Raw genomic sequence first — 22,389 nt, 5'->3', positions numbered from 1 at the left:
ACTTGCTCTAGTAACTGAACAAAAAATTGACTTACACTACAAAAATTTTTTTGGTTGCTGAAAAACACGGTGACCTTACTGACTCAGTACGTCGTACACAAAAAAGGTGCTATTATAATTAAAAATTGTTGAGTAATATTAACAATCGGCTTACTCAAAATTTAACTGTATTTAAAATTTATGATTATGCCGATGTCTGCCGAATGGAATTCTCAGTCCTGAATTAGGTTTAGATTCTCCTCCCAATTGTTGGTATTGTTGCACTCGCTGTGCTTCATTCCGGAGTATGGAGCTCATACGTAAAAATACGGTACAATTTTTAAAAATAAATTGAAAAAAAACTAAGAAGCTATTTCTTCAATTGTTTTTATTTTTTTTCGATTCATCCACACAAATTCCAATCCTACGGGCATGAATCGGGTCATATTTTAAAACTGTAACACTTCGTTGTTCCGTTTCTAATGGGCGGTAAACGTAATAATAGAGGTGGGGTAATGAACCATCCAAGTGTACCTGTAGGAGGAGCACCCAGGAAGTTTACCCGTAGAAAATTAAAATATCTTGGATGACATACATTTAAACCAGGGTAAGTACATTTTTTTTCGAAAATTTAGTTTTTTGGTCAAATCGTATCCGCAAACTGATGGGAAGCGACACAGCAAAAACGAATGTCTGAATTTCACACCCCTTTTGTAGACATTTTTCAGACACTAAGAACGTCTGATTAAAATGACAATTTGTCTGAATTTCAAACATGAATTGAGATGTTTAGGCACATGTTCGTTTGAATTCTGAATTCAGACAAATGTTCATGTTATTCAGGCGTTTTCTAGTGACTGAAAAATGTCCACAAATGGTGTGTGAAATTCAGACATTGGTTTTTGTTGCGGATTTATAAAAAAAACTCACTTTTGAAAAACAATGCAGTCATCTCGTTTTATCAATTCACAACAAACTTGAAACTATCATCAAAAAATATGACACAAATATCATTCAGCCGCTCATTTTGTGTTTAATGTTCGAAAAAACATTTGAATGTTTCGAATTTTATGATTTACAATACTTGGTTACATTCATTTTAGCCGTAAATTATAATTTTTTGAATTGAAGGAATTTTTTTTGTTATCGGCTGAAAAATATATATATTTATTGATACATCCACAAACCCTAAAAAGCAATAAATTTGCGTGTTGTACACTCTTCCCATAAAAAAAAAACCGAGAAGTCATCTTTAGGGTCAGACGGACAAGTCCCAAAAAAGAAACCAACATCCCGACGTATACAGAAAAGGCCTCACGTCACAGTGCGACCTGTTGCGCTGGGGGCGAAATAAAAAAAAAGATTGTGGAAAGGAAAAAAAGCCAACGGGGGTGCACCGTGGTAGCCGTGAGAATCTCGAAATCAAAGCGCCGCCGGCTTTATTGTGACGTGGCTCCATTACGCAACCTGACTTTTGTGTATTTAAAGAATTTTCATTCTTACGAGGATAAAGAACACTCATGATGTTGCGGAGTATTCAATTGGACTCGTCAGTGAATTTTTCGCAGTAACCAGGCATTGTAAAATGACCAGTGCATTCAGCATGCGATTTTTTGTGGAATTGAGTTAACAGAGCGGAAAAGGAAATTGATGTTTCTTTTTTGACACTGCAAAGTAGCGGCGAAACATTTCCATTTGGTCGCAGAGCATTTCTTGTTTAGGGGGAATTTAGATGTTGTGATTATTTCCGCTGTGGGAGAATCGTGAAGCGAGAAGGAAATGCTGTGATGATTATCAGTTTGCATGCATTGATACCATGAAAATGAGGAACAGTTTTCATCATTTAATTTCTTCTTTGAGTGCGAAAAAAGTCAATGCAGTTGTGGGAAACCTAGTGGGAAATCGCTCTTGTATTGCATATAGAATCAAGGTGCTATTCACAGGCATAATCGTGGTGTCACTCGCTGATGTAATCAATTGTAATCCCAGTGAAATCAATGTAATCATTGAAATCACATTATTATCATATTTGTAATCAAGTTTTGGTAATCAAGTGGTAATCATTTGTAATCACTGTAATCATTTGTAATCACTGTAATCATTTGTAATCACTGTAATCATTTGTAATCACTGTAATCATTTGTAATCACTGTAATCATTTGTAATCACTGTAATCATTTGTAATCACTGTAATCATTTGTAATCACTGTAATCATTTGTAATCACTGTAATCATTTGTAATCACTGTAATCATTTGTAATCAGTGTAATCTTTCGTAGTTGCTCCCAGTGAGACCGTGAATTTTGTTTTTGAATCTTCGAGCGCGTCATTTCTACCAACGGTAAGTATCAGAGATCCCTGGATCAATTCTTCTTGGAATCCCAGATGTTTATGGTTCAGAAACTTGCATAGGCAATGCGTTTTGCACAGAGCATTTGTCCGTAGAAAATTGATTCAACAGAGTTAAAATTTCTTCTTATTCTGGAGAACCAACGACTGAATTATTTTTGAATTATCTGCTGGTAAGTTTCATTCTCCATCAATGGTAGATATTCAGTAAATTTATTTTGCTGATAACACTTATAAATGCCCAAATTTTTAGATGGAGTGATGGGGACTGCATTCCTCTGTTCTAATCTCCNCAACAGAGTTAAAATTTCTTCTTATTCTGGAGAACCAACGACTGAATTATTTTTGAATTATCTGCTGGTAAGTTTCATTCTCCATCAATGGCAGATATTCATTAAATTTATTTTGCTGATAACACTTATAAATGCCCAAATTTTTAGATGGAGTGATGGGGACTGCATTCCTCTGTTCTAATCTCCGAAAGTGAGTACTTTCCGCCCTAGGGTGGAAAGTTGCTCCCAAGGGCGGAAAGTCTTGAAAGTCTTTTGGAAAAAAGAACCGAAAATCGATTAGTCGGCCATTGAAAACATCGAATGAAACACATCGATGTTTTTGATTGATCGACAAAACATCGCCCATTCCTGAATTCATGAGTTTTTGATGTAAAAACTCCAAAAACGCATCACAAATTCAGAATTTTTACGGCATACCATTTAGTGATTCTGAATGCGTTTTTTCTTATTTTTTAATGAATTTTTTTTTTGTTCGCACATAATTAGGTAAAAAACGCATTAACGCTCTAATCTGATTATTGTTTCTACTCGTTTTCCCGGCGCAGGAGCGGGGAGAGCCGAATCGCACACTACGGCCTGTAGCGCAACTCTCTATGCCTAGTTATTGCTTTGAATGTGTTGTGTACATACACGACCTCATCACCTCAGTTTGACCCTCAAGCCCAAATAGGTGGCGCTGATTCGCGTACATGTACACGGCTATACATGCTCATTCTTGGTTGCGTGAGATGCGTTACAAATTCAGATTTGAAAAAAAAATCATATTTTGTTGTGACACATAACGCTTGAATGAAGAATTCTACTGAAAATTTTTGTTATTCAAGCTACTTGAACCTTCTGTACAACCCTGCAATATAATTCAATCGATAATATGGTGGCTCATCCATTCTTCAACAATTCTGAAAACGTGAAAAACCTAAATTTATAACATTTCGTGGAAAGGTTAATCCAGATTATCTTTATATACCCGTGCTTTTACCCCAGATTGCAGGGCCTATGAACTAAATATTATGACGCTATATATAACTCTCCCAGGATGACAGTTTTCCGGCATATACACCAAAAGGAAAACAATAAACTCGACTCAGGTACAAAGCAATTACCATGGTGACATTCATTGACAAAAATGGTCACATAATCCAAGCTAATCCTCGGGTGACTCTATACACAGAATGCAAAGCCATAAAACCGGAGTCGTAGCGGTTGTTTCAAAGTCACCTCTGTTTTGTGGCCCCAACGTGCTGGACAAGTATAATTGGATTTCTCGTGAGCAACATGGTGCATGCGGCTGATTGGTGGAGGTTGATGGTGGGGGGTATAGCTCATTGCTACGTTTTTCCAGTTACAGTTTTCAGTATGGGGGAAATACTAAGCGGATTAGTGACCTTAGGTACCTACAGTCAATGATGAACCAATACCTCCTTGTAGCTTGTAACACCACACGATTGTTTTTCGACTGCTGGGTCAGTTTTGAAGGGATTACGGTTAGGGTGATACAGGTAATTCGTTATTTGTGTTGAATAAATATTGATTTTACTTACGAAGAAATTTAGATCGCGGGAAAGTATTTGAGGATGAAAGAAACCGTTCTTTCATTTTCGGAGAAATGTAAACAAAGAAAATAAAAAATGGGAAATTGGTTTTATATTAATATAGATTTGTTTTTTTTTGCTAATAAATTTGCAGTATGCCTTGAATGGCCATTTTGCACATCATCTGCTTCTATAGTATATAATCCATCGTTACTTGTCATTTTTGTTAATTCAATGAAATTTCTTTTTTTTTGTATTTGTTTAGTGTAACTTTAAAAAAAAATCATTAAAAAATATGAAAAAAATTGCATGCGTTACTGATTTCATCTAAAAAGGATATTCAGCAATTTCCAAGCACGGCCGAAGCCCCTGGTTAGAGAAAATTCCTTTTTATTCTAACTGGAAATAAAAAATACGCCGCCGTGACGGGACGGATCATGTCGGGGAAATGTTTCACACGGCGTTGCCACACTTGTGACTGTCGGGAGATTAGAAGAGCGGAAAGTGGCAAGTGCGGGTGAATTGTGGCAACGGCGCGCCCAGATTTACATTACGATGCGGTGCCGCGATGCGAGTAATCACGTCGGGCAGTTTCACGCGAGTAACGAAGAGTTAATGTTTGATGAAATGTCAAATATGAAATAATAGATATCTATACCATGCATTTATTCGATGAAAGTGAAGTCGAAGTCACTTTTATGATAATTGAATCAATTTTAACCTTTCTTTTTTTGTTGACATAATCAGTGGAAGTAAATTTTTCAAAATATGAAAAATCAACAAATTTTTCAATTCTGTGAGAATAATTTCCGAAACTCTTTTATAGATTGAATGGAAGAATGATGCTATCTATATTAGCTATCTATATTATGAATGAATTTGAAACATTATATTTGAATAAACCATCAGAAAGTATACTTTCAGGACAATTTATGAAAAATTCTAAACTTACAAAAATCATCATAAAAATCAAACCAACAAATATAGATATCGCACCGATATCGCACCGACAGCTGAATATTTTCAGCTGTCATTGAATAAATTTAGAGCTTCATATGCAAAGATATCCTCGGAAGTATAATTTTTGTAAAAATACGAAAGTTTTGAAAAGTACTCTAAAAATCAAAACGATTACAGTTATCGCCTTCATCTTCGGACTCGGTCATTGTTTTTAGTAATGGTGGGACAACCAATTGAAAATAAATTTAAAAAATGTAATATATAGATGAGATTTTAATCGATTTATTAGCGAGGAATTAAAGAACAAGTTGTCACACACATCATACGGACAGGGTCTAAAAATGGCATATTTGGACTTTTTGGATCGGGTAGGAGGTGCATGTACCGCCCACCTAAGGGAAATGAGTCTTTTTTCTAGCCTCCCACTCTACAAGGAATCATAAACGGTTAGAATGGGTTCTTCGAGGGGTTTACTCGAAGATGTGAAGAGGGCAGATTTTCTTAATCAATTTTTCAGATTCAATTGTATTTAATGGGTCTTTAAACTTGAATGGGCCGGCCGCCATGCGTCCAATATACTACCCACTTTGGTTTGATGACTTTTTTGAGCAATGCAGACCAACTATTATAATTTTTCCTTTTTTCGTCCTTCGTTTCCACTCTTTGGGAACGTCCATTCGAGAAAAACTCCATTTCGAGAAAAATCCATTTTGAGAAAAACTTCACGTGTATAATAATAAATTATCAGGAATTTACGCGATGTTCCAGTGGCCACCGACTACTCCAAACAATCGAACTGTCACTCGACCGCCTTTTAGCTGCAGAGTCTATCAGCCCTATAGAAACTCTGGGAGGCATTATCCACAAACTCAGAGCGGAATTACCCACAAATGCGGACTAACTACTGATGGAGATATTTCTCTGCTATCGCAAAGGTCGCAATGAATGTGGAAATGTATAACGAACATATATTTTGCTTTCCATTCAATTATGGGCCAATTGAAAATTGGAAAAATCTTGAATTCTGGAGTCAAAATATTGTACGAATTCGGTAGAAAATGATTTGGATTTTTTTACCGCTGCTTCCACGGGAGAAAATTGAAAATTGGCATAATAGGTTGATATAACACAAAAAATCAGAAAATTGAACTTGAATAATTACTGTGCTTCCACTTGGAAGCAAAAAGGATTTGACTTGAAATTTGTTTCAATGCTGCAATGAAAAAAATTGTTTTGAGATCTTGTTCAGTATAGAATAAATTTTCAACATAAGTTTAACATCTTGTAAAAATTTATAAAATTATACATTCATTTTATTTTCATTATTAATATTTTTTCCTCAAGAAAATGATTTGAACGAAAATGGACAACTCTTCACTTATTTTTATTTTTTCCACACAATTCCAAGTTAGTGGATTAGATGAACAATAAACACCACAACCATTAATAAAGATCATTGGAAACGTCTTCTTTGGATTATGTCAACACAGAGGTCAAGAAAAAGGCATGTTTTTCAAGTGCTGACTCTCTCCCTTCACAACGGATTCAAACATTCGTCCTCTCTCTCAATTCTTCAGAGAATACACTGGATCGACTAACGGATTAAAAACCCGGGAATGCCGCTGAGAAAAATTATTCAGACGGAAGAATCACCGCAAAATCCCGGGAATACGAAAAAGGGAATGAACCGGGACTGACTTCTTAATCCCCTATGCAGGAAGACCACGACAGTGTATTCGAAAAGTACCGTGTCAAAAGAGATTGGACCCTACCTTTATTTCTGAAGTCAGTATTTCTTCTGTTATTTTAGTGGACAGAATGCACCTTAGAGACACCTCGGCGAGCCTTGAAAAAATTATTTAAATTATAGATAAACTATAAGTTCCATAAATTGAAGGATGCATTCGGAGAACTGTTATCCAAAGATACAATGCACGGACTCAAATATATGGAATGTATCACGTATACTGGGATCAGATCTTGGTTCAGCCCTCATTCAGCCCCAAAATGGTAACCTAAATGGAACCTAAGGCCTGCTCCAAGCCTTGAATTATTAAATTTTTAAGGGTCAATTGCCCTTCATTTATTCAAATTACATTAGTATTTATCTGCGGATAGGACTAGTTATTATCAACAAATGGATTTGGTTGGAGGCTATCACGTATGAAAAAATCGTATAGAAATTTTCTATACGGATTGCGTATAGAATTTCTATAGAATTTTCGTATATGATATTCGGATATTTTGTATGGAGTTACGACATTTCTCTACGTTTTTCTCTGGAGCGTTTAGACATCTTTCGTATGAAAACAAAAGTTTATCTAAAAATTTATCTATAGAAATAATTCGTATAGAAAATACCGATAGAAAGGATTAGTTATTGTTAAATGGATTTGGTTAGATTCTGGGGTCTATTCGATGATCGTGTTTTTGAATTGTTTGTGTTTGGCTTTGAATATTCAATGCCAAATTACATAGAATTTACAGTGAAATCAGTGTCACTGTCCTGAAAATGCTAGCGTATATTTACCGGAATTTTGTGGTTATTTATTTTCAGGAAAAATACTGATGGAACTGAAATTTACAGTTCTCTTTGATTTTTGCACGAAATTCTTGATTTTCAATCACGAAATTCCTCGAAATTTCAGTGGTAATTAAATTCGATAAAAATTTCCGAAAATTGTACCGGAAATTTCAGACAAAAATTGTTAACAGTGTATACGGATTTATCAGGTGTCCATATTGTCCAATGCAACAATTTTCAAAAATTTGAATTAAAAAAAAATGTTTTTCTTCGCATTTTTTGAAGGTCCATTTTACCCCAAATGTCCATATCGTCCCACCCTCCCCTATATCAATAAGAAATAATTTAAGCAAAATTTCACGTGCTTTATGAAAATGCTGAAATCTTTCATAGCCGTAAGAAATCATCTCAAATGGTCTCTAAAGGTTACCTTTTGGGGGAAAAAAATCTTCCATATTCAAACGTTTCTTTTTATTCCCCCCCAAAACATCGATGAAGCATTGAGCATCACAGTTGGGGGTTCCATTGCCCGCCAAGTTTAATTACCACTCTTTTCGCTTTTGTTTTAATTGAGGCGGCTTGTGCTTTTGTTGTAAGGGTGGCGCTCGCCGATGCCGAGGGGTTTTGATGGAGGAGCACGAGAGAAAGAGAAGACGAGTGAGAAGGGGAAAAAAATTCTGAGATCGTGCCTCCGAAGTGCCTCCAAGATATGATTTGTGTGTCAGGCTCCAAGAACCGACCGTGTTGTGGGTATTTCGCTCGGGTGAAAAGGACTTCAAAAAAAGGGAGATGAGAATATCGACCACGCGAGGAGGACTGGCATTCGGGACTGATCAAACAGTCCCTGTCCCACGTCAACCAACACGGTGGTGAAATTAAAATGGATAATTGCTTCCTCAAGATATCCCACGTTGTTCCAGGTAGAATCGTAAAGTCTTTTGATATAAAACTAACGAATCTGCTATGTTCTCGTCACTTCACTTTGATCATGCATTTTTTATGAAGGAGTTTATGCAACGGATGCAAAAAAATTGACGAGATCATGTTCATCAAGGAGTATCAAAAATATACTTTGGAATATCAATGTTGAAACAGCAACCGTTTGAATTCGAAAAAAAGCATCTTTTATTAATTTTAGAAAATACGTATTTTTGACGATTATTTTTCTTACCCAAATTTCCGCCAATGGGATTGCGGCATTCGACATCTATGCGGTTTTCTACTGATAATTTTTTCATCATTTCTTCGGGCGAAAATTAAATACATACACGGAGAAAATTTTTCTAGACCAATTCATGTGCTGAGCCCACTTGGAAAAATTGTTGTGTAGCAGCAGAAAAATTCATGTGTAGTATCAGAAATATTATGCTGCTCTCAATAATTTTTTTGATGCTGAACGATAATTTTTCTGGTGCTACATGAGAATTTTTCTTGAGAATGAGAGAAATGGGAGAATAGATGTTTGTGATCAACTTTAATTCTTCATATTTTTGTTTCTAAACAAAGATATTGGAATTTAAAGACGTTGACGAACGTTCCACTTTGCCCCATCTTTCCTTACGTTATGCAATTTATAACTCTCGACTATTAATTATATGACGCAAAAACGTGCAGATTGTTTCTCGTGGTGATAATAACGATCATAATGATACGACAAAAACTCGAAATGACTGAACATTTTCAGATAGGTTTGTCGCATATTCAATGTGAATTTGCCGGACTTCACAGGAATGTTCCTATACAGAAAATCTCACGGAAAGTATTTAAGGATGTATCACAACCTCGTGACCCTGAATTCACGTTTTTTGAATTGTTCTGCTAAATTATTGATCGGATTGATGTGAAAAGATATTCCGTTTTTGCGTTTTATCATTACTTAATGACTCACGAAATTTCATGATCGTGCAATCATTTTCCTGCGTTTTTTCTAAAACTTTTTGGAAATTCACAAAACTTTAGAAAAAATGCAGGAAAATAATTGCACTATCATGAAACTTCGTTAGTCAGTCAATAATGATAAAACACAAAAACGGAATATTATTTCGCGTCAATCCGATCAATAATTTACCCGAAAAATTAAAAAAAAGTGAATTTTGGCCGAAAGGGCCAAATTATTAAGGGAAGAGGAAAATTATGAAGTACATCCTTAATCATTTTGAAGCTTTAATAGTATTATAAAGGAAATAGTATATTTCAATACGAGTGAGACGGAATTTTCGTTCTCTTCCATCCACGTATCGATCTAATTTTCCTCCACAAAAACATTCGAACGATCCAGAAAAAGACTCTGAATATTTCTAGGAAGACCAAAATCACGAGAGAAGTTGTGCAGTCCCGTGGCGCATTGTGTGGTTTTATCTTTCAACGGCCTCGTTTGTTCAACTTGACTCCAGCAGTGCGGGTCGGTCCTGTGTCAAACGGAGACCGAGTTTCCTTGACCCAACAAGTGTCCAAGTGATCATCATAATCACCATTTTTTACTCCTCCATTTTATTCCCTCTCCTCGCTCCCCGACAACTTGTCTCCCACACACTCGTTTTACGATTTATAAATTTTCTTTTCTCCGTTGAAAGGAATTCCCTAAACGTTTGATTTAACAACATCGAACCCTGAAATCCCTGTATTTTACACCTGACTTTTTATGCCTTCCAAGATTTATCGAATTATCCACGGCTAAGGTTGGTTCATCGGGGCTGAGAATTATGGAAGAAAACTCGGAATTTTTCAGACGTAAATGATATTTATGTAAAAATTTTCCGTGTACAGGCGGCCGGGTCAAAGCCCACGAAATTCAACCAAACACCGGAGAGCAATAACTTTTTTCCAAGTTCTAGTCTTCAAAACTATATAAACGGCCCCCCTACATCGTGAAGGATCCGTGGCGAATGGAAATCACCCCGGAAAAATGTTCTCCCAACATAATCCACAGAATGTAATCGAACCTGAAGACAAGTGGGGAGGGGAATTAATCCGCCGCGAGTTAACATTTCAACAGGAAATCATCGTTGGGAGATACATTTTTTTTGCTCTCGACAAAAACCGGAAACCCAGAGAAATCTATCGCTCATGAATCCACGGATTGACATCGGCACGGTCAAAGTTTGGACCCCTGTGGCGAAACGTTAAAAATGCCGACGGGGCTCTATATACGGGTCCTGTACGATTCTGACAAAGCTGTTCAGAGAAAAACCTCCTGTATGTGACCCATGTGTTGGAGATGTTGTAATGAGTTTTTCACTGAGGACAAACACACTGCCGACAATATTTATGTAGTTGGGGAATAAATCTAGTGGCTCACTGGACGTTTATAAATTCTACGAATGGATATAAATCACTTTACTATTTTACTGGTTAAAGAAAATGAAATTATTGTACTAGAGAAGATGCAGCTGGTTATGGTGAGAATGATGTGTTGATTCTGTTGAATGGGTGGAATTTGATCTTGCGTGTGAAGAAATTTGTGGCTCTTGAAACCACATGTTTCTGACAAAACATTGAATTTATATTCACTTGGTTGAAAAATCGTGATTGCTCTGGGAGACCATGAACAATAGATAATGATATTCCGGTTCATTAATTGAATGTGAAACGATTGATTGGAGATACAGCTGTACTATTATCAACACAGGTGATCGCTCCGGATTAAGCGAAAATTAAAGATATTCACAATATTACATTGGGTTTCTATTACTATAGTTTTGCTTCCGAAGCTTTGTTGATGTTCAAATTTAAGGTGAATTATCTTTCGAACGATATCTCGATTGTTTTTCCATCTTCATAATGTAAAATATATCACGATTTCCATTGGATTTTACATCACGCAGGAGTTCCTAAAAATTATGATTGTACAATCAAAAATAAAGATTAAGAGATAAGGCCGATAGAGACGAAATAATGAATGGATAATTTATCATGGTAACGAACGATCTGACAGCTATTGACTACTATGACAAGTGACGACCTAATAGCCTAATTAGATACATCAAATTATTAATTTGCAATTTCCTCCTTATTGGGTTTCTTTCCCAATATTATTTGAAACCGCTCTTTGAAAATGTTCAGTTTTTTTTCAACGTTATTTTTGATCGTACAATCATAATTTTTGGAGACTCCAGGGCTATGTAAAACTGAATAGCAATTGGAGATAATTTCAGATTATCAAAATTAAAAAACAGCCAAAATCACGTTCGAAAGATAATCCACTCGCACGTTAAGTTTTGGATTTTTTGTAGTATAGTAACCTATTTTGAACCAAAAAATCTGAAAATACAATTTTTAGACCGCATCCATACGTATGTAGATCTATGGATGTGATAAAGTTTTTCTTCGATTGTTAGCTAATGAATCCATCGAATTAAATCATTTTATTTCTCAAATGTAGTTTTTATTGAGTCCCATTCATCGACACTAATTAAAATTCAATTCATTTCATAATTTTTTCAATTTTTTAATTTTTCATAAAATCGGTTGTCCTACGATAACTAAAAGGAAAAATGTTCAGAATTCATTGAAAAATGGCTTAAGATTTTTCTTTAAATTCCCTTTTGACTGAGTTCGGAGATGAAGGTGATAGCACTAATCCTTATTTTGATTTACACAAAAATTTCTAAAAATTTTGTATTTTTGAAAATCACAATTCCAGGGATATTTTGGGATATCATGCTTCAAATGAATTCAATTATAGCTTGAAATATCAGATTCAATGCCACACTGGCGGGGTTAAATAATAATGACAGCTATATCTGTTGATTTGATTTTTTGATGATTTTTTTCAAATTTATAATTTTTCATCGGTTTCCCAGGAAATGAACTTTTCGATGGTTTCACTGTAAAAATAATCCGTTTTTACAGTGCTCTGCAAATATGTTCAAAATATGGCCAAATTCATTCAATTGTGCATGAAAAAAGGTTTCCTAATGCCATTTTATCGAAGTTTCAAGATAATATATAAATCTAACACAACTGATTACAAAAAAAATTTAATTCAATTTAACAAAATAATATAAAGCGATAAATGATATACGCTAGAATAAAATGATGTGCAAAATTACCATTCGGAAGCGTATTACTAGTTTATTAGCAAAAATTATGATTCACATGGCTATGCTATATGAAGACAGAAGTCAATCCCATTTGTTTAGATTTAACCCTGTATGGGTACACCTCCAGAGCTTCTTGCTCCACCCCCATTGCTGTATTTACCGTCCATTGAAAACACCACATTGAATTCAGTAGCGAAGTAGTAAAAGGAGATAAGTCAAGTTTGACTCTTGACCAGTTTTCAATCAATATCTCGGAATCTAAGGAAAATAGCACAAGACTTTGAGACTGAAGTACGTTTGAGACTGACTAGTAATGTTTGAGAATGAAATTTTCAACCTGAAAATTTCATTCATCATTGTCATCCTCAGTTTTACCTTATCACCTGTTACAAATTTTTATTGTGTTGAAAATTTCGACATAATAAAAATTTGACTAAATAAAGAAAAAGAACGAAAAGGGAAATTGTCAAATGGAAAGCTCTCTTGGATATTCGGAGAAGAGAATTTTCCTTTTTCCATTTCCCTAAATTCATCTTTTTCATCCACTCCAGATTTTTCCCCTTTTTTAGATTGAATAGAAAAAAAGAACTGTGCAAGTCACACCGTTGAAAAGAAATCGAGAGGAATGACAGACATTTAAATGGCCAATGCTGGTACGCGTCAAAGATCTGGGAGATGTAGAAATCCACAAAATAAACACGGTGAAAATTGGATTTTGCTGTAAATTACGACTAATCTCCCGATTACAAGCGGAATTCTCCTTTAGAATTTTACCTCGAGGACTTCTAAGGCCATAAATGACATTGTCCAAGACACCCGGTTGGTGATCCCGTCGTGGCAGTTGAATGAAGGGATTAAATAGTGTTCAACTTTCAATGGAGAGAAGTAAGCACAAGTGTACCTAAATTTTGGCCATTTTGTCCGGCAAAGGTTCAGAGGTGGGGACGCTCAGCATCCCCTTCGCAATGTTACGGGTAAAATCTTTTGGTGCAACACTGTCTCGAACAGATGCCAATAAATGGCTTTTACACGGAGATTATCCGATGTATGATTGTTTTATTACACCTCGGTGATCCCCGCGTAAAGTTTTTAATCCTTCTGGCACCGACAACCCTTTATATTTAAGCTTCTGAGGCATATTCAATGGACATTATGTATTTTTTTATTTTTAATCTTCTTTACGTGATTTATTGACACGTTCTCCATCGACAGGAGTGAAAAACAAAAACTTTAGTTCTCCAAAGCAATCAATTCTAATTGACACTTCAAATTGGAAGAATTGATTTGTATATTTTATCTCCATGAATTCACTATTGTAGAGGGGAAGAGCCTTTTGTCTCTATGGCGATGGACTACCTGAACAATTCTTCAATTGCACAATTTTTCTGTTGAATTCTCTATTACTTCTTGCGATTCACTAAATGGAAATGGGAGAATTTTATTTGTCTGTCAGGATGGATTTTTCCTAAATATTATAGATATGAGGTATTCTATGCTAAATGATTCAACGATTGACCCTCACCCTTTTGGAAATCGATCTCGATTTTTTCTACGATTGGCGGGCTAGAAAAATGATCTCCCCATTTTTTTCAGATTTTTTCGACAGCCCACTTCGGGGATATGATTTTTTCTTTGTTTTTTGTTTTTTTTTCAATAACTCGGGTTCTATTCAGCCGATTTTTATTTATGACCGCTCAAAATTTTCCATTTTCTACCATCTACAAGAAAATTTCGGGTAATTCTTGTTTTCAATCCCTAGGTAGCTCTACCCTTACGGTAAATTTGAAGATTATTGAAAACTGCGGAAAAATTGCAGAGAACTCGATTAGATTCGGAATTCTAATTTTTTTCTCAATTTAATTATCGTTTTGGTTTTTCAAAGAAGAAATGTTTAAAAATCAGGATTTAACCCAGTGTCTTATTTGAAAATCAACATTTCCATTGTAATCAAAGATTAAAATCTGATTTTTTTTCATTAGATGTGAAAAAATCAAGAATTTTTTTCGACACCTCATAAAAAATAATCCCCCATTTTGCAAACAAGTCTTATTATTTATTTAAGAGGGAAATGTTTGAAAAAATATCAATATTTTTCGAAATTTAATTTAGATAATACTGACTGGGTATGAATTTTTTCAAATTTTTTCCATGCAATTTAGTTGAAAAATTAAAAAACTGAAAATATCCAAAAGTACAGCGTAGCCCGGCCGAAGGGTCGAGCTACTTTAAGCCGTTCAACTAATTCTTTTTTTCGAAAATGAAATTGCCATTGAAATCGACTCAGAAAACCCAACTGTCCCGCCACCTAACGGCCAATGTCAATACCGAGAACCCAGAAAATTGAAACGTCAGCAAATTTCTCGATCGGTAAGAACCGCTCACTCACCAGAAGTCGTTCCAGTCGCATTGACCTTCACAAACGTTCCAGTAAATATAGGAGAGTTTATGGCAGTTGACGTATCCTCCGGTGCCGAATGTTGATTTCTCGTATTATTGTAGTGTCGATGAATTAATGTATACAAGATGCCGAGTTTCTGTGATATCTTCCACCTCAAATATGTCATTTTCGCCCTCGCTATGGTATGTCTTGTTATAAATTAATAATACAAATGCAACTGCTCGATGAAATTCCGTGAGGTGATGTTCAAGCTGTCACATTGGTTCTGTGACACGTTTACAAAAACGTGCAGCCACTCATTCTCATTTTTGAAAGCCTTTCGAGCTTTCAAATTGACGAGAACTCCACCAAATACTCGTTAATTATCATTCGCAATTAAAAACTAATTGACATAACCTCGCTCATTTCAATTATCTAACCTCAAAAAAAGGCAAATATTTTTATTCGATCAATATTTAATTGCTATTAAACACTTGCTCCGAGAAAGTCTTCCTCAATCGATTAACTTTTTTTGAGTAGATAAAATAGTGCCTCATTTCGCAAAATAAATATTTACATTTGACCCACGCCTTTACGTGGCGATTTCACTTTTATAATTATAAATTTTCCATATTGATAGCTGTTAATTCATGTGAACACACGACCAGGCTCGAGCTGAAAAAATATGGAATTTGTATTTGTTCAGTTGGTGTCGCTGTTTTCAAAATCTCAATGATAAGAATAATCGTTTCCTCCTCACTACCACGTACACCATTATCATGTTTCAGGTATCCACGACGCGGAGTTATGTGAATGCCGGTGCGACAAAACTCACAAAGGATAATATTGATATGACACTAGGTAAAGAGAGAGATATAATTGCGATGGGAATAATGACAGAAATCATAATGCGGTAATGCTTTTGCTTCCGAATGGAAGCTTTGTAATCGCGAAAATTTAAGCTTCCGATTTCTTATCTTAGGATAACTAAATACGGTGTGAAAATTCCGAATATCCGATTTTAAATGGTGTCTCTATGTATGTATACATGTGATTTTTTTCATTTTTTTCTCTTAATTTTCTTATAAGGGATCAATTGAATTTCCAGAATTTTTTCATGAATATAGACTTTAATAAGCTCTATTCATTGGCACCAATTAAAATTTAATTTTTTATAAAGATTTGAAAAAATTGATATTTCGAATCGATTTAAAAAATCTCTTCTTCAACGATCACTCAAAAAATTATCATCAAAATGGAATTAGTCATAGTTAAAAAAATTGATTACAGCACCCTCTTGATTCCATCAAAATATGATGGGGGCTGCTCGTTGCTGAGTTACGGAAAAAAAATAGAAGAGAATAGTGAAAAAAGAATGAAAAAAAAAAGAAAATCCATTCGGAAGCAAATCTCTAAATTCTTAGCAACAATAATTATACTCATTTATGAAAAAATGCCATTACCCACTTGTTTTTTTTTTGTTTTCAGCATCCAATGAATTAGTATTTATAAACTTTTATGCTGAATGGTGTCACTTTAGTAATATGTTAGCACCAGTATTCGATGAAGCCGCTGATAAAATTAGAGAAGCCTTCCCCGAGGCTAATAAGGTGGTTATGGGAAAGGTAGACTGCGATGCAGAGTGTAAGTATTTATTTGAATTATTCACAGCGAGGAAGAGGTTGAAGATGAAATATTCAGAATGAAATTTTAGATTGTTTCACGAATATTTTTTAAAATAAGAATTTTAGAGGTTCTTCTCCGAGGTCACTTTCAGTACGAAACTTTGTGGATTAGAGGAAACTATCCAGTAGTCGCACGAATAAAATTTAACGATGTCTGATATATCAGAAGTACGAGAAATAAAAATTCTAGTTTGAAATCGAGGGAGCAAAAAATCTTGAGAATAAGTGAAATTTTTACTCAAATCAAGACAACTTTCCCTTGAAATCATAGAAAAAAGTTGTGTCCATAATTTTTATCCGTGTGGTACTGAGTGCTCTCTTCAAAGGGTTCAAATTTATTCTAAGCAGTAGAAAAAGTAGATTAATGCCCAGATCGATATGGGCCCAGTGTCCATTTGGTTAACAGAACTTGGAGTAACCGGACCTTAATGTTGAATTGATGTTCAATACTACGGAACGTCATCTTTTTCGAATGTTCTTAATTGAAGAATCCAACGGTTGTTGATTGAATGATTCTTTTTATTTTGATAATTTAAAATAATCTCGAATGGCCATTCAGTTTTAAATAGCCTCCAGGACTATTTAAAACTGAGCAATAATCTTTAATATTTCCTGATAAATTTCCCTTTATAAAAGATATTTTAATCCTGAAAAGGCACCGTCTTGTATGAATGATCCGTCGCTTGAGCCAAATATTTTGTTTTTGTTGAAAGCATAGCAGTAATTCATGTTTGAGACTGTCAAATTCGAACCAAACAATTATTTTTTTGGTAATTTTCAACTAATGATTTTGTTGGTCCAAACAAGACTTGTTTGACAACGTGTTCGTTTTTCTCTCAGTGCACTATGCCCTCATGATTGAAAATGTAATTGTTCCAACCATTATGGCGATATTTGCTGTGATTGCTCTTTTAGAAACATTATGCACGATAATTTGAGCAATGTTCGCTGCAGCTGCAGCTATCGAAACGATAATTTTATTAACATGAAGAGCGATATTAAGTATCATATTAATTCTCATTGACAGCTGCGTTGCCGTTTCCCATTGTGGCGGCAGTCGAAGTCAACTACAACGTGATTGCCTGAAGTATTGATAAATTCTAACGGTCGCTACTTCAAATTTTATTATTAAAATTGAATACTTTTCGTACTCTTAAATTCCTGGTTTTCTACTCTAAACCCCCATGAAATTCGGAAGCAAGGTGCTATCGTCACCCTGTATTTAATAAAATTTTTCCGATTTCTATCAATTTTAATGGAAGAATTCAACTGAAATTTATAGTTTCCACTGATTCTTCTATCAAGTTGAACATTTTTTATTACGAAGATCCTTGAAACTTCAGTGAAACTGATTATGAGACAATAACTTCCAAGAAGTGAGCCGAAAATTTCACCCAAACCAAGGGGTAACGGTACTCCTTGCATGTCTTGAATTTTAGAATCATCGTCGTGTCCATAATTATTTTTTTTAGGAAACCAAAAAATTTCAATCATCCATTACTATACTGTGCAGTATCTGAAGTTTTTTGGTTTCCTAAATATCATGGCTATGGACTCGAGAATAACTCAACAATGCAAATATGCAAGGGGTACCGTTACCTCTTTAACTGTGCAATTGAAGACGATCGGCTTTACCCAATTCGTTCCCATATTCTTCCACCGCTGAAATCCTTCACAAAGAAATGTTTTTTTTTCTCAAGATTAATTATTAAAAATCAATTTTACATAGCTTCCGTGGCATCTAGATTCCACATTTCAAAGTATCCCACCTTGAAAGTCATAAGAAATGGAGTGCCAGCTAAGCGAGAATACCGTGGCCAAAGATCAACTGAGGCATTCGTGAATTTTATCACAAAACAGTTGGAGGATCCAATTAAAGAGTTCCATGAGCTTAAGGACCTCAGCAATCTCGATGACAAGAAGAGAATGATCATTGGGTACTTTGACAAGAAGGAAGTTCCTGAGTATCAGACATTCCGCAGAGTGGCGATGAATCTCAAGGACGACTGTCAGTTCCATGTTGGTTTTGGGTAAGATCAACACTGCATTCCAGTCTATTTTCTATTTACAGTCAGGCTCTGTTGCTAAAAAAGATTTCCACTATGAAAAGTATATGATTAATTGCATCGGTCACATTTTATATTTCGTTTTTCTCGAAAAAATGAATAAATTTGATGCATGAAATTGGAAGATTTTGCTGCAATTGGGCCTGAGAGTAAAATAATGATGAATGTATTTAAACAGTAACAATAAATGAATATTATTGAACAAGCACTTGCTCTGATCAAGGCTGTGAGATTGGAGAACTTATTAAACTATTGTAAGTAACTAAATATTATCATAAATATTAATTGTTGAAACCTTTTTCTTGATCCGTTCAGTTAAAAAAAAACTAAAAATTCGATTCACTAATGAATTACCCTTGGGATTGAAAACCTATTGAATGGGAGTGATAAAACATAATTGGTCAATTACAACATCTAATGATGCAGTTGCCCTTGAAATGGTGAAAAAAAATTGTCATCTGAAGAAATCGACCAAGAAAATGTTTTCATCATATTCTGCCCTAAATAACTTATTCTAACAGATATTTTCTTGATTCGTAAATTAAAAAAAACAATTCTGTATGTTTTATCATTTCAGTTGAAAATCGAAATTTTAAACTTCTTATGACTAACTTGTAATTTGTAATAAAAAAAAATTGTAATTTATTTGATAGTGATAGTAGCCAGGCGATGCACCCTCCTGGACAGCCCATAATCGTCTTCAGGCCTGACAAGGCTCTGTCTAACGATGAGGACGAGACCTACAAAGGAAGTTTGATGAACTACGACGAATTGAACATTTGGATTCAAGAGAAATGTGTTCCTCTTGTTAGAGAAATTACCTTCGAAAATGCTGAAGAGTTGACTGAGGAGGGCTTGCCCTTCCTAATTCTTTTCCACAAACCCGATGACATTGCAAGTGTCAAGGACTTCAAGGACATTGTTGCCACTACATTAACTGATGAGAAACGTAAGTCAAATTGTCTACTGCATTTAATGATTTCGGTGAAGGAGTACTGAAACTAAATACATCTACATGAGCGAATCCGCTAATTCTGTATATGAAAAATTGCCTCCAAATTATCAAATTTGTTGTCTATTTTTTATTGAAAAGTATGGTCCAAAACAAGAAAAATGAGCGCAATCGGAGCTCTGTAACTCAATTATTGACGGAGATATTGAAGATATTTGTTAGTTCTTTTAAAAACTATACTTTTAAAATTTTACTTACGAGTCACTATAAGCAACAAAAAAAATGTGAAGCCGTAGATTTTGTCGAGAATTTTCTCAACTTTTCCAAAAAATGTAGTTTCTTAAAAAATGTAGTATCTATGTATTTTGGGATGGAAAACTCAAAAAGAAAGTTTCAAGCCGGTTTATTTTTTTCTTGTTCATAGTGGCTCGTAATTAAAGTTGAAAAAATGGTCCATTAAAGTACTAGGGCACTAATTTCGTTTTCGAAGAATGTGATGTTTACAAGCCGAGCTGAAGGCGAAGACTGTACTCACATTCGTTGATACTCTGAGTTGGACTTATGTGCTTTTGACATTGCAAAATTCGTGGCACAAATGAAGTTATTACGGTGAAGTTATTTTCTTTATTTTTCCCCTTTATATTCCAATTCTGATTTACGTCCTCCGAATATTACCGAAATAATCAATGACAAAAATAGTTGTTTTGCGGACCGACAACGGCCGCGGAGGTATTCCACGTTTTTTCTAGGGAAAAAATCGAAAATATTTATATCACAAAAAGGAGCAGGTGAATCAGAGCCACTTGTAACAATAAGGAAAAACGAATAATGAATCTCTGCTCTTGTTTTTATTCTTTCAGAAAACGTCAATTTCCTCACAGCAGACGGTTTGAAGTTCGCTCACCCCCTCCACCACCTTGGAAAAAGTGCATCAGACTTACCACTAATTGCAATCGACAGTTTCCGACACATGTATCTATTCTCTAACTTCCAAGACATTTTCACTCCTGGAAAATTGAAGCAATTTTTGAAGGATCTGTACTCCGGTAAACTTCATCGTGAGTTCCACTACGGTCCAGACACGAACAGCGAAGCACCCCAGATCGATGGTCAAGCAAGAACCCCAACGACACCACCAGAATCGACTTTCAAGAAACTTGCGCCGAGTAAAAACCGTTATACGCTGCTCAAAGACGAACTTTAAAAAGTGTTACGTGAAGAAAAATCATCAATGATGAACAGATTTGTGACTAATTGTGGTGCGTCAATCAGAAGTAATTTTTTAATCAGTGCAAATTAGGGTTTTTTTACATTAAAAAAAACCCACGAACTTCCAGATCAATTATTTTGTGAATATAGTTGATTGAGAAAAAGCAGAATAAAAAGTAATGTATGAAATAAAAATGAAAAATTTAGAGCCTTACGAGTAAGTCGTCCTTAATGGATGGTAAATTGAGGCACAAGCGTGAATTTAAGAAAAATTTTACATTGCAATTTTGTAGTGAAGTGGGAAAACGTTACACATCAAATTTAGACTCTTCGTCACCGAAGCATTTTTTTCTGAATACGAATCATCTTAAGAGGATGATAAGACCTCTCATCCCAAAATCACTCGTTATCGAAACGATTACATTACCGACGAGATGTGAGAAGTCGACTTGTTCTGTTATGTTTTGTCACTTCGGTGCTGAATTATACATAGCCTTGGAGTTCTATTGATATTTTATAAATCTTTTCCTCATTTGAATATGGAAAAAACTGTATAGAATCAATACTAATTAATATAAAACTAGAATTTTACGTTTATAAAGACAGAATTTGCGGTACGAGTGGATGTGAATTCATAATTGATTATTGTATTCTATTGTTTTTTATGCAACGAAGCCAGATGAGGTTACAGAGGAGAAATAATTCTACTGTCTGAAGTATTACCGAAATTCCTCTCAAGAATGATACAAACCTGGTGATTTATGTCGTACATACGATTTTTTCATGGAACCCAGCAATCGAAATAAAACTAATCCGTCTAAAATTGTGTTTTCAATTACAGACTTTCCAATCCATCGGGTAGAATAGTAATGACTCCGAAAATAAAGGTGTTTTGTTTCATGACCTCTCGAATCATTCTATGACGTATTCCAAGAGATGTTTGCATGTGTATATTTATGCATGTAAACAACATTTTGCTTCCGAATGGAAGCTTTGTAATAATTAAAATTTAAGTTTTGGATTTGTTGTGTTGTATCAACTCATTGAGTTTCAAAAAGTCCGAAAATGCAACTCAAACCCTGTCCGTCGGAATGTGTGTATGTGACGATGTTTTCCTGCAATTTTTCACAAATAAATCTATTGATCATTTAAACATTTTTTATGTAGGCATTCTTGATACGTCGGTGAAATTTCAAAGTCTTCACTGGGCATTGGGACCCATTGAACCCATTGAACAGTTTGTGATATATGACGGAATATGGGAATAACTAGGGAAAATCGCCAACCCGATTGATTTTGCCCCGTATAACCACGAAAAACTTCATTTTTTTGTGGCGCGAGCCACACACGAATTATTATTTCGCAATTCATATAACGCGTCTCGAATATTCGATATCGTCGTATTCGAGACAAACATCATT

The 22,389-nt window shown here is 35.0% G+C and overlaps 1 protein-coding gene across 3 annotated transcripts; it reads left to right on the top strand.

The window, feature by feature from the left end:
- Positions 1 to 15,111: 15,111 nt before the first annotated feature.
- LOC107040981 (endoplasmic reticulum resident protein 44) lies at positions 15,112 to 21,785 on the top strand. 3 transcript variants are annotated; one of them, XM_015261323.1, is made up of 7 exons: positions 15,112 to 15,259; positions 15,845 to 15,917; positions 16,545 to 16,700; positions 18,471 to 18,771; positions 19,014 to 19,061; positions 19,461 to 19,756; positions 20,620 to 21,785. In XM_015261323.1, exons 1-7 carry the CDS (start codon positions 15,203 to 15,205, stop codon positions 20,961 to 20,963), a joined length of 1,275 nt encoding a protein of 424 aa, XP_015116809.1. In that variant the 5' UTR covers positions 15,112 to 15,202; the 3' UTR covers positions 20,964 to 21,785. The 3 variants fall into 3 exon arrangements, with proteins under 3 accessions (XP_015116809.1, XP_015116826.1, XP_015116817.1); XM_015261340.1 differs by lacking the exon at positions 19,014 to 19,061 and having other exon boundaries at positions 19,470 to 19,756; XM_015261331.1 differs by lacking the exon at positions 19,014 to 19,061.
- Positions 21,786 to 22,389: the final 604 nt, after the last annotated feature.

Source organism: Diachasma alloeum, unplaced genomic scaffold, assembly GCF_001412515.2.
Source record: "Diachasma alloeum isolate Michigan unplaced genomic scaffold, Dall2.0 Dall_scaffold_00179, whole genome shotgun sequence".
NCBI lineage: Eukaryota > Metazoa > Arthropoda > Insecta > Hymenoptera > Braconidae > Diachasma > Diachasma alloeum.
Note: the sequence above shows the minus strand (reverse complement) of the source record. Positions and strands in the feature narration are given on the sequence as shown.